This window comes from Sinocyclocheilus grahami, unplaced genomic scaffold (assembly GCF_001515645.1).
Source record: "Sinocyclocheilus grahami isolate Dianchi unplaced genomic scaffold, SAMN03320097.WGS_v1.1 scaffold33.1, whole genome shotgun sequence".
In the NCBI taxonomy this organism is placed as follows: domain Eukaryota; kingdom Metazoa; phylum Chordata; class Actinopteri; order Cypriniformes; family Cyprinidae; genus Sinocyclocheilus; species Sinocyclocheilus grahami.
The window spans coordinates 2,315,664-2,327,055 of NW_015505212.1; the positions used below are offsets into that span (position 1 = coordinate 2,315,664).

General features: G+C 36.4%; 2 protein-coding genes across 2 annotated transcripts in view; one reads left to right on the forward strand and one right to left on the reverse strand.

The window, feature by feature from the left end:
• Positions 1-2,873: 2,873 nt before the first annotated feature.
• Positions 2,874-7,687, forward strand: LOC107581267 (unique cartilage matrix-associated protein-like). Its single transcript, XM_016266768.1, has 5 exons — positions 2,874-2,904; positions 2,986-3,042; positions 3,119-3,214; positions 6,026-6,124; positions 7,294-7,687. Exons 1-5 carry the CDS (start codon positions 2,874-2,876, stop codon positions 7,389-7,391), a joined length of 381 nt encoding a protein of 126 aa, XP_016122254.1. The 3' UTR covers positions 7,392-7,687.
• Positions 7,688-8,104: 417 nt separating this feature from the next.
• Positions 8,105-11,392, reverse strand: part of LOC107581268 (protein MCM10 homolog) — a 7,549-nt gene continuing 4,261 nt past the window's right edge. Inside the window, exons 7-13 of the mRNA XM_016266769.1 lie at positions 10,656-10,772; positions 10,383-10,576; positions 10,224-10,294; positions 10,018-10,131; positions 9,326-9,446; positions 8,893-9,106; positions 8,105-8,188 (exon numbers count right to left, since the gene is read on the reverse strand). Of these exons, the coding sequence (XP_016122255.1) occupies positions 8,105-8,188; positions 8,893-9,106; positions 9,326-9,446; positions 10,018-10,131; positions 10,224-10,294; positions 10,383-10,576; positions 10,656-10,772 (915 nt within the window). The remainder of the gene's footprint in view (positions 8,189-8,892; positions 9,107-9,325; positions 9,447-10,017; positions 10,132-10,223; positions 10,295-10,382; positions 10,577-10,655; positions 10,773-11,392) is intronic.

An 11,392-nucleotide genomic window follows, 5' to 3' on the forward strand; every position in this document is an offset into this window, starting at 1 on the left:
GAGGTTATTGCTTATGTTGAAGTACTTTGATCAGAATTTGAGTTCACAGCGGACACTGGGAAAGACACAATTGGGAACAGCAGAGCATTTAATCGCCCTCCATTTGAAATATCTAAGATCCAGCTTTTTGCTGACGGAAATGATGGTTTTGAAAGAATCGGAGGCAAAGCAATAAGAGGCAAATGTATTTTACTGTTAATTCTGCTATATTAAATGGATATGTGTTTGATCAACATTAGATCAGGTCTAACCGTGCCTTTTAAACTTTATGACACTACAGTAATAGTACATTTGCCTTGACAATAACACTACTTTTGGAGTTATAATCTAATTAATAAAATTCAAAGTTTCTACCATATAATTTTGCTTAATGTAAATAAATGCACATTTATTTTAAATAAGCTTATGGCTGATAAAGTTTCATATGTGAACGCCAATGTTTTACAACAAATGTAATGGGCATTTTGTGTGTTATACAGTATATAAATGTATATATAATGTAAATAAACCTAAACAAATTTTTTTTCTGTGCGCTCAGGAAAATTTTCAAGCAAATTTTTCGTTTATATAGCTGCCACCGCTTGGATTAACCATGAGTGGTTTTCCAAACTCGATTTTACACATGTGAGCAAAATACACAATCTATTTATATATTTACCAGCTAACTGCAATCCAATTCCTTGATCGTGCTGATTAAAAGCAGAATAAGTGGGCATTTTAAGAGCAGCCAAGAATGCTTGTTTGTTTCTCTCTCTGCATATGCACATATAATAAATACCATACGTGCCCAGACTGGTCTCCATTAAAATCAAATTGCTTTTAGCAGAAAAGGTAAATGCGCTGAATGAAAGTGGCTATTTAAAGTGGTCGATGGTACAAACTCCCTCAGACCAATTCAAACCACACCCTATCCAAAAACTTCCACAGAAATAACGATGAAGTGGTAAGTATGGTTCAACATAATTCACAGTTGAGAAATTGCCCTGGATAATTCACTAGATTGAGCTTAAAGTGATAGTTCATCCAAAAATGAAAATTCTGTCAACATTTGTTTTACCCTCATGTCATTCCAAACCTGTACGAAGATGTTTAGCAGAATGTTCATGCTGCTCTTTTCCATACAGTGAAAAGAAATGGGCTGTCAAGCACCAAAAGTGACTAAAAAAAGCACCATAAAATTGGTTAGTATTTCCAAGTGGCCCAAAACAAACCACTTTTGAATGTACACAAGAGCAAATGAAATCTGAGTGTTACTGCAGCTTTCCATCCTCCTTTAGAGGATAATAAATATGGATCTGGAACGACATGAGGGTTAGAAAAAGGTTTGGTGAGCAGTTCCTTTGAGAGGGAACCCACTTTTACACTTAATGGGTGTTTTGGAGAATGGCTGGAGTCGCTACTGTTTTCATGGGGTGTCTGCCTTATGGAGACTTGGAACAGAAGAAAATACCTGGATGGTATCCAGACATCCAGGAATCCATTTACACAGCATGGAAAAATGCCTCATAAATGCACATGCACACCCTATAGCCAAACCAACCTAGAAAGGGCAAATCGCAGGTTTTCCTCATAGACATTGATACACTTTGAGAAACGTTGAGAAGCAGAGACAGAAGCCAATCTAAGGAGTGACATATAGCTTTTAACTTCTCTCTATCTCTCAGCATGTCTGTTTCTCATTTCCTGACATTGTCTTTCTCTCTCTTCGTGTCCGTTTCACTTTAGATACAGACTAGCTGAAGACTAACTGATCATTCGTGTGTATAATAATATAAATATCCAAGCCTGGCTCCAGGTGGGCCTCTCAGTTGTTGTTAAAGAATGTTCTTAAGGTTTGCAGATGTGTAGTATAAATACTATATCCAACATATGACAGTCACCTTTGACCTGGATGTTTTTTGTCGATAAAAAAAAAAAAGTGAAAAAAAATTCACTTGGGTGTTCAGTACAATTTGACAACTCCAGTACAACTTTTCTTTAAATCTGGTGGCCTCTGCACCCTCGGCCTCATGGGATAGCAAAGTGTCCACTGATTCCACATCTCAGCAGATGCAGTGATGCTGTTTGCAATCTATTTAGAAGTGAAGTATGCATATTTGGACACAGGATTTGTCTCTCAAACACAAAACTCTCACTGGCCTTGGAGCAGGACATTTATTTCTGACACTCTTGGTAAAGAATGCCATGTGTAGCACACACAGTAACACATAAAACAGTGATCCGGTTATTATTATTACTCATTCTGCAGAATTATTCCAACCCTGGAAAGTTTTATCACACAAAAATTGTCAGTTTATAGATAAAGCATTGCTGAACAGAGATGATATTTGCAGATTATTAGACAGACAGACATAAAGACAAGATAGATAGATGGATCGATAGATACTGATCTCAGTGGAATGCACAGGTTATTATTTATGCAGACAGGTGAAAGTGCTGATATTTAGTTAATCGGCTTATTCCTGATGAGTAGCTGCCTGAGGAATCTATCACACAAACTTGATCATTTGTTTTATTGGAATGGAAACCTGAAGCTAGACTAAACCTGCCAAAAAGTTTGGACAGTAATGGTCAGTGATGATAGAGGCTGTCATGCACACCGAAGGTCTGATCAGTGGGTGTGTGCTGGGGTCCGTGTCTCCCTCTCTCGCCCCTCCTGCGTTCCCCTGGGCCAGTGAAATTCCAGCTCCCCCTCCTTTCCTTTGCATTCCCTCTTCTCTTTCTCTCTCTCACACACTCAGGTCTCAAGACTCTCTGCTGAGGTACTGATACCTGCATAAGACACACTCATTTTCTGAAGGATGGCCAGGACTCACACTGTCCTGCTCACACTGCTGCCCACTAGTGCAAAAAAAACAAAACAAGGTACAACTATGGTACCAGGTCTAAAATCTATGGTAGTACGTATGTTTTTTTTCTTTGGTTAATGTATTCAAAGCTCTTTCATTTCTTGATGTTCTTTAAGAAACACATCTCTCCCTTTAGTTCTGGTCGGGGTTGAAAGTGCAGCCGTTAAAGATGGAAAAGACCGTGAAGCTCAAAGTGAGTTCAACACACACACACACACACTCCAAATCCAAAAACCCACACACTCCCTCCTCTTACTCCATTGCTTTAGCAGGAGCATCTAAAGTTTTCACACCAGCATCTGATGCCTCAAACTTCTTCAAACGCCGCAGTCGCAGATCCCCAAGAACTTATGAAGAGTACTATGGTGAGTGCAGTAAAACGGTCCTAATGTTTTTCATCTCAGTTCTGCTTTTCTCATCGTCTTTGTAGGTTTAATCAAAATGAACAGACAATTACACTCCTAATATTTAACAATTAAGGAGCTTAAAGTCAACTTTAAGTAATCTCCCATTAAATTGTATTCACTTTAAATTTATGCTAACAATAGGATACAGATGTGAAGAAATGAGTGAACAGACTTCTTTAACGTCATTCTCTCAGATATTAGAAGTATGAGCAAATTAACTAGAAGGAACACTAGGAGGTAACACTTTACTATAAGGTTCATTAGTTAACTACTTTAGGTAACATGAACTAAGAATGAACAATACTTTTACTGCATTTATTAATCTTAGTCAATGTTAATTTCAGCATTTACTAATGCATTATTAAAATTACAAGTTGTGTTTGTTAACATTAGTTAATGCACTGTGAACTAACATGAACAATGAACGACTATTTTTATTAAAGATTAATAAATATTGTAATACATGTATTGTTCATTCGTGTTAGTTAATTCTTTAACTAATGTTAACAAATGACACCTTATTGTAAAGCGTTACCAATAAAACAAAGACTTAAGTACATTTTACAAAAAATACTATTTCAGTCTTTCTACTTCAAAATTTCATGTTTAGTGTTTTCTGTTTTCTGTGTGAAATTTTACTTGCGATAAAAAATAATAATAATCACAGTTTAACATAAAACACCATACATAAAACTAACCAGAACTGTAAAAGCAATATTTATTACCAAAATCAACAATTTACAGTCTTTATATCCCCCCCTACTCCTTACTGTAATTAAATATGCAGATAAAAGAGCCGATAGGAATTCGACCCTAACACAATATGCTAATTTGACCAGACCTTAACTGAAAAAGACAAAACAAAAACGATTTCATAAAAAAAAAAAAGCTAGATGTACAACATGCAAACCTATTATATTTCTCAAGCCCACACAACAAATTTGTTTGTTTTTTGGTATTGAAGAATATACATTTCTTTATGGAAACTTATTTCTGCCATGGGCCAAAAATATAAAGGGTCAAAATGACGAAATACAAATTCAAAATTTTGATTCTTTTCTGGCTACTCTGAGTTTATCTCCCCAAATTTTTTTTTTCTTTCATGGAAAGAATTTTTTTTTAAAAAGGTCATTGCGACCTTTACTCACAATTCATACTTTTTTCTCACAATTGTGAGTTAATATCTCGCAATTTTTGACTTTTTTCCTCCTCAGAATTAAGAAAAACTTTCCCTTAATTCTGAGTTTACATCTTGCAGTTCTGAGATTTTTTTCTCAGAATTAAGATATAAACTCAAATTTGTGAGAGAAAAAAAGTGTCAGAATTGTGACCATAGAATAAAGAGTCACAATTACCTTTTTTTTTTTTTTTATTTTGTCTGGAGTCAAAATTACAAGTAAAAAAATCCATAGGAAGTACGTTTGAATATTATCTTGGACAGTGGGAGGCTCGCAGTCAAAAACATTGGGCTAGAAGGTCCAACAGAACAATATGGAGCAGTGTTCTCTCTCTCCCACAGACACACATACATATGGACACTCGTCCAAACGGCATCAGGCTGTCCTTTACTCTGCCAGTCTATGACTGCAGCAGTGAAGGCATGGAAAAGTTTTACTTTAGTGTATTTTAAATAGTCAGCAATGTGTGTGTGATGGCACTGCAGGTTGGAGGAGTTAAAGCAGTTGGGGCTCGAAAGTGGAATTTGCAGACATGAGCTAAATTAACTTCCCTCACTATAGATATATATACTGTATATATATAGAGAGAGAGAGAGAGAAACCTAGATTATTTTTGGCACTCAATTTGCTAATATCTGTGAGCTGCTGTCAACTGGTTTATGGGAGTGTGTGTCACCCTTAAACCTGTTTATGTCGGACAGTCTGGAGCTTTTGAGGTCTCTAGAGATGAAAGCAACCCGAAAACGTGCAGGACTGCAAGAATAGATGCTTAACTGCTCTTGTATGATGTTTCATGAAATCCCATAGCAATTCTACCTGATGTGTGTCCATTTTGAGATTATCAGCTTTGGTTTGTCATTTCTAACCTCTACTGACAGCTGTCGTCAATGAATACATTTTGAGCAAGAATGTAACAAAAATGTGAAAGTGCCATCAGTATATATATATATATAGAGAGAGAGAGAGAAACCTAGATTATTTTTGGCACTCAATTTGCTAATATCTGTGAGCTGCTGTCAACTGGTTTATGGGAGTGTGTGTCACCCTTAAACCTGTTTATGTCGGACAGTCTGGAGCTTTTGAGGTCTCTAGAGATGAAAGCAACCCGAAAACGTGCAGGACTGCAAGAATAGATGCTTAACTGCTCTTGTATGATGTTTCATGAAATCCCATAGCAATTCTACCTGATGTGTGTCCATTTTGAGATTATCAGCTTTGGTTTGTCATTTCTAACCTCTACTGACAGCTGTCGTCAATGAATACATTTTGAGCAAGAATGTAACAAAAATGTGAAAGTGCCATTGAAAACCCATACTGGACAAATACTTCTATTTCAAATAAATGCTATTATTGTGACACTGAAAACTGGAGTAATGATGCTGAAAATTCAGCTTTGCATCACATGAATAAATCATTTTAAAATATATATTTTAAATCGTAATAATATTTCACATTATTTCAGTATTTTTGATCAAATAAATGCAGCATTGGGGAGGATAAGAGAAAACATTAAAAAATATTTTTAAATGGTATCTCATTTACACATTTATTGTATACTTAAATCTATGCTTTTTTTCCCACTAACTTTTAGCGGAGCAGAGAGTGAAGATGGCTACAAACGAGCGAAGGAGAGAGCACTTAGAGGAACAAAACAACGAATACGAGAACTATTTAGAGGAGGAGCGCGATGGTGAGACTGCTCTCCCTGTCTGATTTTCTTAGCTTCCAGAAAAGAGAAACAAGCTGATCAAACCCTCCACAGGATAGAGTTCCCAGACAGGACTGCTGGACTAATAAGAGGCTGATGACAGCAGTGGCTCTGAGCCTCTCAGACACCCTGTTTCTATCCAGTACACTAGATAGGTGACATTACATTCCTTCGGTGTTTTGAAAGTAAACGGTCAATTTGGCGCAGTCGATTCAATTTAATCAAAAATGCAATTGATCCGAATACACTGATTAAGAAGATTAGTTTATGAATGATTCCTTACCATGGCAACCATAGTTCATAATTCTAGCTAAAGCTCCACAGTTACTAATTATTGTTTCTACATAAAAAATGTGTTAGATTTTAATTCCATTTTGATGATAATCGTAGCTAATACCATGCTACCGCAGTAAATTGGTGGAACCTCCAAGACTAAATTGAGTAGTAGATGAGTTTGTTTCTTCATTAGAACAAATTTGGAGAAATTTAGCATCACTTGCTCACCAATGGATCCTCTGCAGTGAATGGGTGCCATCAGAATAAGAGTCAAAACAGGTGTTAAAAACCATCACAATCCTCAAGTAATCCACACCACTCCAATCAATTAATGTCTTCTGAAGAGAAAAGCTGCCATGTCCATCATCAAGGTGATTTAACTTTAAACCGTGCATATTTCTCTCCTGATTCAGACAAGATGACATTTTCGCTGAAGAAAGCAATATCATGAATAGAAGATTTTTATTTTAGCTGGAAGCAATGGTTTGAAGTAAAAAAAACTTAGATAAGTCTTAATGATTCATTTGTTTCTTACAAACACATCTCTTCACTTTTCAAGATGTTATTTGATGGACTGGAGTCGGGTGGATTAGTGTGATGTTTTAATCAGCTGTTTGGATTCTGACGGCACCCATTCACTGCAGAGGATCCATTGGTGAGCAAGTGATGTAATGCTACATTTCTCCAAATCTGTTCTGATGAAGAAACAAACTCATCTACATCTTGGATGGCCTGAGGGGGGAGTACATTTTCGGCAATTTGTTATTTTTGTGTGTACCGCTCCTTTAAAAAATGGTCACCTTTTGTCATTTAAGATATAAAAGTCTTTGAGAAATGGATCCAGTTCTAGCTGTTGTCTGTCTTTGCATCAACAGAACAGTACGAGAGAACCAGAGGGAAGAATGAGCAGTGGAGAGAATTCCACTATGATGGGCAATACCCACGATACCCTCACCACCGCCACTATGTCTGAGCACATATGAGCACATGCAGTGCCTTGGAAAGTGGATAACCATCATTTGGGGGATACTTTCATAACACAATATAATTATTCATTAGCACTTACAGATTACCTGCTCTTAATACATGTATAATAAAAGGGTTCGTGTTTGGAATGTGACAATTTTCCCCTCTGTTCTAATTGCTTATCTTTACTCTATTATTGGATTCTTTATCAACACATTCATGATTAGTTTGTGATTTTAAGCTTTTTTCAAAGAGACTCCTTATTTTCTTCTTCAGTAATCAGCTGTCACCTGACCTCCCTTTTTAATAACTTTTGGTCTGTACTGATGTGACTAAAGCTCTTCTCATTTTCCACATCAGTGAGGATTCGATATAAAACGTACCAACCAGAATTATGAAAAAGAGAAAGTAGAAAGCCAATAAAAGAAAAAAAAATGTAAAAGACCCAACTTTTGCACCATCTTGTAAACTCATAAATATGGTTTGCGTATATATATATATATATATATATATATATATATCCTCCTGAGACCCAGCTATGGAGTTTTTGCCTCTGTAGCGGACATTATATTTTAGTGAATTTCTGAATTTCCTCACACGTCACAGATTTAAGTCTGGAGTCTTGTTCAGAGCACATTCATGGCTTTCCAGAGATACCAAATGATTGGATGTTTCCTTCTGTGTGAGACTGGGCTCAGGCTGCACACAGGACAGCTGACTCTACTTTAAACTGTTGAGGAACATGGACTGTTCCTCTCCGCGCGGCAACAGTAGTTCCCCTCCAATTTTGGGTCCCTTTTTCTCCTGTGAATGATGAGAGACAGGTCAAAACTGGAGCGAGTTACCAAACACGTGCTAAGATAATTAGATTGCAGAGATGCCATTGAAAGACATTCCAAATACAGTAACAAATTATAGAATAACTGATGACAGAATTTACAAAATAAAAAAAATAACGCAGCCACTCCGCACTTTTTTTTTGCTGATATATGAAACTATGTAACAATTATAACAAATATCACACTGCTGTAAAGCAGCTCTAAAAAGTCCAACTAAACATGAAAAAATAAACTAAAAAAAAAAAAAAGTGTTAAAATGAAAACCAAATAATAGTAAATAAATAACACTAAAATAATACAGAAGTTATTTTTTAAATCTTGTAATAAATTTATTATTCATAATTATTTTAATGGGGTCATATGATGCTTTTTTAAAGATCATTATTTTGTGTATTTGCAAATGTCTTTAATTTTTTAAATAAAGAACTTAATATTTTGAAAATTTTCACTATTAATATAAGAAATTAAAGTTTTACATTTATTAACATTATTAAAAGTTTTTAATTTAAGGAGTTTTTAATTTAGTAAATAGTTTAATAAAGTTAATAAAAAGTTTTAACTTTTTATTAGTAACACTAATAAAACATTTTTTTTTTAAAGACAAGCAAAATGTTCCTGGTATTGAAAATATTCTTTAACAAATGATGGTGCACTTTCCCCAAACAATACCTTTGCGGCTGAGAGGCTCTTTGATGAAGGTGGAGATGTATCAAGGAGGATGTCCTCTCCTTCTGAAAAGCCACGGCCCAGTGTGGGCACAGGAGGGCCTGAGAGACGAGACGTGAGGCCAGGCGACCCTTTTGGAACCTCTGAGGCTGCTTTCGGGGAGAGCAAGGGACCCCTGCTTACATTTGGCCGGGAGGGAGCACTACTCTGGAGCACCCTGGGAAGAGAAGACTTAATATTTATAGTACATATACTATAGGGACAGGTTAAAAGCATTTATCATTCATAAGCACAAATTATTTGCAGTTTACAGAAGTCAGAGACTACAATCACCAGCAAAAACTCAACACTAATCAATGTATCAGCTTCCAAATGTAACGCAAAACAAAAACAACGAGTAGTCAAAGTCATATTTAATAGAACAAATGCCTCTCACCTCTTCTGAATCTCTTCCGCCCTCTTCTTTCGAGCCAACATTCTCTGCTGGTGCTCTTCTTTCTGCTGCTTGAGAAGGTCAGACGCTGATATAGACTGAACTGAAGCTGATCCTGCAACAGCTAAATTAAATAAAGGCAAGTTGGAGATTACATTTGCGTGGTTATTAGTATGCACTGAGGCTGTACACATTTTGTTCAATTTCTCAGAAAACAAGACTTTCACTTTTAGATAAGCATTTTTTTCAGTGCATGCAACATTTAATGCCATGACTTTACAAATGTAAGACTTTCTGCTCTGATTTTATACCTTTTTAGGCCTTAATTTGTGTAACTTTTTAAGACCTTTTTAAAAGACCCACAGAAACCTTGCTTATATTTCAGTGACATAAATGTGCTTGCTTTCAGTTTATTTCTTTGCATGATAATTGTGGGGTGGCATTCGGCAGACATCTGCTGGCCCAAAACAGTACAGCAACATCAGAGAGCATTCATATTTATTAGAAGTGCAACCAGCGCTCAAATTACATAAAACGCATGAAAACCAACAGCAACGTCGAATCTGGCATGACGGCCTATGGTTTGAATAAGCGTAAATGAGATTTGAAGTTATCTTACAGGTTTGAAACAACATCAGTGTGAATAAATGGTGACAGAAGTTAAATTTTTGGATGAATTATCCCTTTAAAATTACCTGTATTCGTGGCTTGTCCTATATGCTTTTTAATATTAAGCGCTCCAGGTGTCGGCATAGATATCAGGCCTTTGAAGTCATCTGAACAGCCCGACACCTCTCCTGAATTCAGAACTACATGAAGTAAGACTTGATTAGAAAACACGAACACCAGCACAAAATCAACAATTGAAGAAAAGGAAAAAAAAAGTACTAAACACGTTTACCAAGTTTGTTTGTTGGGATGGATGCCAAAGCAGACTGTATAGTGGGTTGTTTCTTTGGCTGTGGGGCAGACCTGTCAAAATAAAAGATTCATGCAATAATTTAGGGTTTGGGTGGATTTAAAGGGAGGTGACAGTCATAAAAAGAGGCAGTGAACTCACATTGAGGGTGCACAGGCGAGTGAGGACATGCCCCCGTAGTGGAAGTCAGATTGGCACAGGCGCTCCCTCAAACTGCTCCGCCCCCTTCCTTTACCAGGGGCGGAGCCTGTGAAGCTAGACTGAAGCTCCGCCCTTTTCGAGCTCATTTTCTTGTGCTGGGCTTTAACGTGGTACTGGCAGTACTGGCATTCATACTGTTAAAGCACACAGGAGAAATTAATTGGCCAACTGTGAATTACTTTAGTAAAGCATGATGTTTGGACAGAGACTCACCAAGTTGACTAGCTGAGTGCAAGAGTCTCCGTTCTTCTTTTTAGCCTTGCAAGTGCCGAAGTCCATGGCTTCTCCCACTATAAGGACCTTCTGTGGGTAATCCACTGTCAGGCAGAGCTGGAGAAAACAACAAACACCACATTACTGTCATTAAAATGAACATGAAATGTTGACAACCTGTTTTACTTCCATAATTTTAAGAAATATAAAGGGGTTATGCAAAATATTGTTATTTTAGTATTTATATACGGTGTTACTTTAATATTATTTATGCATTATAGTACAAACCCGATTCCAAAAAAGTTGGGACACTGTACAAATGAATTGGGTTTGTATTTAATAATATTCTGAATTAGGTTTTTTTATTTTAATTTAAACTTTAGTAATTTTTGTGCATTTGTCATTTATATTAGTCAGTTTTTTAAAGGTGCCATAGAATGGAAAACTGTATTTACCTTAGCATAGTTGAATAATAACAGTTCTATACATGGAAATGACATACCGTGAGCCTCAAACACCATCGTTTCCTCCTTTTATGTAAATCTCGTGCATGCAAAAGACCACTGAAAAATAGGCGAATCAGAACATAACACCGACAGACGTTACAGTCGGGATCACTAATAGTTACCAGAGGCGGACAAAGTACTCAACTCCATTACTTGAGTGAAAGTACAGATACTGCTGGTCAAACATTACTCCATTACAAGTAAAAGTTGTAAAGACAGATTTTTACTTAA